Source organism: Solea senegalensis, unplaced genomic scaffold (genome assembly GCF_019176455.1).
Source record: "Solea senegalensis isolate Sse05_10M unplaced genomic scaffold, IFAPA_SoseM_1 scf7180000013944, whole genome shotgun sequence".
NCBI classification, from domain to species: Eukaryota; Metazoa; Chordata; class Actinopteri; order Pleuronectiformes; family Soleidae; genus Solea; species Solea senegalensis.
The window spans coordinates 57,518-62,872 of NW_025320921.1; the positions used below are offsets into that span (position 1 = coordinate 57,518).

The following is a 5,355-nucleotide window of genomic DNA, read 5'->3' on the forward strand; positions in this document are numbered from 1 at the left end:
ATTTGTTGATAAGTAAATAAATGAATTGAATTAATTGTCTCTTCAGGGATCAGCATTACTGGCTTATTATCGTTCCTCAGTGTATTGGTGTCTGTTTGGGTTCCTTCAGCTGATTCTTCCTTCCTGTTGGGTCTCATTTATGAGGTTATACAGTTAATGCAAGGCAGGAGACACAACTATTTTGTGTGTGGTTGTCTTTGAGTGAACAAACTATGTATACAAAATGCAGTTTTTGCGTTCAAAATACATTTTTTAATGATTGATTAACGGACAGTAGTTATATTGTGATGTTCAAAAAGTACACTCATCATCAATAAGCTCATTTGTAGATGAACTGTTCTGCTCAGGCCATGTCCTCAAAAATGTCTGTCTCAGCCTTCCCTGTGTGGTCCTGGAAATACAGATCGGCATACTGCATGATGTGGTCGACGGCACTGAGAAGAAGCACATCCATGTTCACGTCCACGTCCAGCTCTGAGGCGTAGTTCTGCACGGGGACGATGTAGGACGTGGACATACCCAGCAGCTCTCCGGCTTTACTCATCTACAACCACAAACACTATGAAGAGCACATTTTCTATAGGACATTTACAGAAGATGAACTGCGTATGGTCTGTTTAAACCTACCATGTCTCGGATTAAGCTGCTCCTGTAAACATGGGTGACGTCTTTGGCAGTGTCTGGAGAAAGTTGGTCTATGTGGGTCAGCAGAGCCACCTGGTGAACACCTGACAGAAACACACGAGGCATTACATTATCGAGAAATACACCTCAAACAAAACTGACAACATTATTGACAAATCAGAATAAACCAGTTTAAATGACTGACAATTTACTAACTATTATCACTGTCTCTGCAGTTTGGGCCAGAGCTTAATCTAACAAACAACATCTGCAATAGAATCTGAAGATAAGATGAGAATGAAATTACCAAATTGAATTCATTTTTTACTCACCCAGGTCACTGATGTGTTCTCTGAGCTGCTTGAAGATGGTGCTGGTGCCTTTAGGGTATTTGAGGATTTTAGAGGCATCCACCACAAAGGCCACACAATGGATTTTGTCTTTTAGTCCAGGCCACTTCACATAGCCCTCTGTCTCGGGTCTCACTGGCTGATCTGGGCTGAACTAGGGGAGACCAATAATGAGAGATTGTGTGTCTGAAAAATGAGGAGATAAACCAGATCGAGATGTCATTGCAAATGAGCATATGGCCTTGCTGTACCTTGTGTCCTTCAGGTACATGACCTTTAATGACGGACAGGATGTCATGGAGGGTCAGTCCGGTCATCTCTTGTTCACTCAGCCCCATAATATCACACAGCACCAGTCTGGGGACATCTTCTCCCTTCTGACCACGAATGTTGAAAGACTGCAGCTGACACAAAAAAAAAACGCTAAAGGTAATGGGAGCGAAAACTCTGAAAGACAACTCTAGCTTGCAGAACAGTTGGTCCAGCCCTGCTGGAGAATCTCTGGCAGCGATCAGGCTCATATGGCTTCAAAAGATCATAAATATAGGCAGTAAAGAAGCAGTAAAATCATACAATCAATTCTAAATCTCACAGGTAACCAGGGAAGGACAGCTAGAGTTGGTCGCAACTCCGTGTGTGTGAAAAGTCTCTAGCTTTCAACATCAACATGAAACTTTTGTGATTTCTCTCTGTTGTTTTACATGTTGCTGTTTCTCTTTAACCTTTTTAGTGAAGCTGTTAGGGGAGGAGCCAACCATGGCCCGGTTGGTGACCCTTCCATTGAAGACCGACTGGACTGAGCTGATGAAACTGGACTTTCCAGAACCAACTGGGCCCAGGAGGAGAACCCTGGTCTCAGTCATCTCATTACAGCTTGGTCTGTGGGAGCTGACGGTCTTCATCAGGCTGCTCCTTCGTCTGTGGGTTGGAATTTAAAATTCTCACTTATTGATTGTGCAAGACAAAATGTATCAGCAGGACTCGTATAGTGTAAATGTACAGGGCTGGAGTCACCTCAGAAAATCTTGTTTGACAGTCGTCTGTAATCATAGTTCATCAAACAATCGATTTCTCATGAATTTAAACTCATGAAAAAATTACTAAACCCAATTAAGGGTTTCGATCACTTTACCTAAATGATCTAAATCAATGATCCGTAAAACATAACATTGCAATTTGCCAGTTCCAGTGTGTTCACACTCAAAGCCCCAAGCTTTAAAAACAATTTAATGAAGTTCTGAGAAACACACAGACACCCGTTCAACGGGAGACTTCAGCCCAACATTGATTTAAAATAGTTTCAAACTTGGTTTAGTTGAATGTTACAGCTGTACTCACGCCTCTGTCCACTCCACATCTCTCCACGGAGATTCCAACTTGGAAGGTGTTCCTAAAGAGAGAGTTTAACACTAGATTAGATTTCATTTTTTCTGCTGAAAAGTGACTATCAAAATGTCAAAGATTTGATTCTATGGAAAAGTGCCAAAAAACATGGCCTCTAACTGTCACCGAATTTGAAAGATCCGTTCGTCATTTGCTGTGTTGAAACGTCCATTTCTTCCCCAGATCCAAGATTGCCAGAACTGATAAGTAAAACACAAGTATTAGAGGAAAACCGATTCTTTTTACTCATTCAAATGTGGCAAGGTGCTGGGTAACACATTTTTGTGTGATGTGACAAAGTCATCATATACTGTATATCTTCTATATTTTGCACTTTAACTGTTTTTTGTTTTTGTTTTCATTTCCCAAATATGAATCCAGATCCACGTCCATGTGAACAGCAAAATATAATCATATCTTTGACTTCAAAATCACTGCTCACAAACAGACAACAATAATCTCCTTGGTAGAAGTAATAAAATGTAGTGAGGGTTTGAACATTACTCCTCCATGAACTAGATTGGAGATTGTTTTATGAAATATCACAACTTTACTCACACTTTTGTAGAGATCATCTCCTTTTTCACCTGATCGTTGACCTTCGACCTAACTGTTGAACAAAGCCAGTCGTCAAACGTTAAGTCTTTCACTTCCTTTAAAGAAAGGGCTCACGCTCACTTACAGCTGTTCAAATGTAGCTTTGAATATGTGTTTATGTGTTTATCCAGTTCAGTGGCAAACACACTGTGATGTCCCACTGTAATAATTTAGGCAGAGGTTTTAAATTTGCGGCCCCCCCCACTCGATTTGATGTGGCCCGCCCTTTAATATTAACAAGTTATAATGAGAACTGGCCCATGACCTCCTCCACCTAAAGCTAGATTATAGACAAAATATAATACTAAATATGATCGTTAGCTGTGTGTTTGAGTGTGTGTGAGCATGTTTAGTGTCACAGTTGTTCATATGTTATTATTTCATTTTTGATTTCTATTTGCATCATAAATAGCTTTTTATTGTGAAAAAACACTTTGACTTAGAAATTCTGTGAATAATAGTGTGAAACTCGTTATTTCATTGTTGTGATGGAATATTGTGACATATTGTGATTTTAGTCTAAATTTCATCTAAATTTCACATGACTTGCCCCATCATGACCAGCCTGGACACTCATTGGCCCCAAAGTCATTGAGTTTAAGGCCCCTGATTTGGTACATCAGTACACAGCTGTAAAGTGTTTTGACATTGTTGCCAATAACTAGACTTTTGTTTTATGAAGCATCCAAAAGAAAATCTACAACAGTAGTAAGACACTGTAAGGAGGGCGGTCTAGGTAAGGAATTGTAGCTTACCTGGAAAACCTAAAGCAAATGGGTTTGGAGCATCTTTGACCACCGAAGGTGCTCCAAATAAGTTTGGAGCTGTGATCGCTGCACTGACAGCAACTGGGGGCTTGGAAACAGCAAATGTTGAACTCGGGGGAAAGATGCTGCAGGAAACATAGATCACACAAAGGCATTACAGATAGACAGATGAAACACAAAGTAGCAGCCAATGAGGTTGTCTTTATACTTTTAAATTATAAAATGGTACCTTGTAAACCCAATTGTGCCCAAAATCACCTATAATGTTTTGTGAAACTTTTAATATCAGTTACTGTGAATGATCGTGAAACATAACATTGGCTTCAAGTTGTAGGTTATAGAAACAGCCACTTATGCATTTTATAACGTGCGCAAAAACACGTAAAACAGAGGACTGTACTTAGAAATACTGTTCTACTCTATATACCAGGTTATGTGACCAGAGTGGAGCTGAGGAACAAATAACAAAAAATATATATATAATAGATAAATCAAAAATAGGGTCACATTATCAGTGTGTGAAGTATAATGTGAGGAAGAGGAGGACGATGAACAAAATGCATAAATCTGCCTCCTCTTCACACCACTCTATTCTACTGTTGGTGATAATGGAGTTACATCAAGAGTTCAATATTTTCTCGGGTGACACTTTTTAAGAAACCTAAATAAATAGTAAAGTAAATGCCAATCTAAAATGTATATATATAAGTAAACTTGTTTGTATGAGTACGGAGGAGGATTAGGGTAACAAAGGAAAACAATATTTGAGTTCTGACTTTAAACTCAGAATTCTGCTTTTAATCTCAGAATTCTGAGTTTATTCTCAGAATTCTGACTTTATTCTCAGAATTCTGACTTTAAACTCAGAATTCTGAGATTAAAGTCAGAATTAATCTCAGAATGAATTCTGAGATAAATCTCAGAATGAATTCTGAGATTAACAAAAAAACATAATCACAATGGGTCCAGACCATGGAATGATTTCTGAGATTAAAGTCAGAATTCTGAGAAATCCTAATCCTCTTCCGTATGCAATAAGTAGTAAATAGTAGTAAATAGTAGTAAAGTAGAAAATCATTGATGAAAAAGACAAAACATTACTTGTATTTATCTCTCGCCGCTTCCATTGTAGCCCGTGTTGGTGTATGTAGACGAACAACACTGTGGAAGACACAGTCACTGCCCTTTTCTGAGGAAAAGAAAGTGAAACCTAAAGTGACACAGAAAGAGAAAAACAAACTTTAATGTCACTGGGAGTCAGTGTAGTCTGTTTGTTTCATATTAATATGAAATGAAAAGAGGCGTGTCCTATGTGTGTTAAGAGCATTAATGCAGGTTAAACGTCGCTGGTGTCGTCCCCCTCCTCCTCTTCGGTAGTATCCCAAAAACCTAGCGTCACCGAAAAGAAAGGAAAGTTATCGATGCTGCACAGATGCTGCACAGATGCTGCACAGTGCTCTTGAATCCATGTGTGACAATCAAGTCTGAGGAAAGCGGCTTGGACTTTTGAATTCAAAATGTTTTCCAGGATGTCCAGCCTTACCTTTTAAATGTTTTGGTTCAGATAAAGTGGTGAATATGTAAAGATATTGTAGACTTAAGCAGGCATTTTTACTTTTAAGAGTCTTTTGATA

At 38.9% G+C, this 5,355-nt stretch overlaps 1 protein-coding gene across 2 annotated transcripts; it reads right to left on the reverse strand.

Moving 5' to 3' along the window:
• Nucleotides 1-229: 229 nt before the first annotated feature.
• Nucleotides 230-5,017, reverse strand: LOC122760687 (interferon-induced protein 44-like). Of its 2 annotated transcripts, none has more exons than XM_044015828.1 (10): nt 4,823-5,017; nt 3,710-3,846; nt 2,916-2,967; nt 2,484-2,557; nt 2,313-2,364; nt 1,697-1,892; nt 1,226-1,372; nt 957-1,128; nt 628-728; nt 230-544 (listed from the first exon to the last, which is right to left on the reverse strand). In XM_044015828.1, exons 1-10 carry the CDS (start codon nt 4,846-4,848, stop codon nt 344-346), a joined length of 1,158 nt encoding a protein of 385 aa, XP_043871763.1. In that variant the 5' UTR covers nt 4,849-5,017; the 3' UTR covers nt 230-343. The 2 variants fall into 2 exon arrangements, with proteins under 2 accessions (XP_043871763.1, XP_043871761.1); XM_044015826.1 differs by having other exon boundaries at nt 1,226-1,378; nt 4,823-5,015.
• Between the last annotated feature and the right edge of the window lie 338 nt (nt 5,018-5,355).

Bases quoted from the DNA above. Each gene is read 5' to 3' on its own strand.
- LOC122760687 (XM_044015826.1), bottom strand. From the start codon at position 4,848: ATGGAAGCGGCGAGAGATAAATACAA. The intron at 2,365-2,483 runs GTGACAGTTAGA...CTCTCTCTTTAG, and splicing joins GAACGGATCTTTCAAATTCG to GAACACCTTCCAAGTTGGAA. The intron at 545-627 runs GTAGGTTTAAAC...TTGTGGTTGTAG, and splicing joins GCAGCTTAATCCGAGACATG to ATGAGTAAAGCCGGAGAGCT.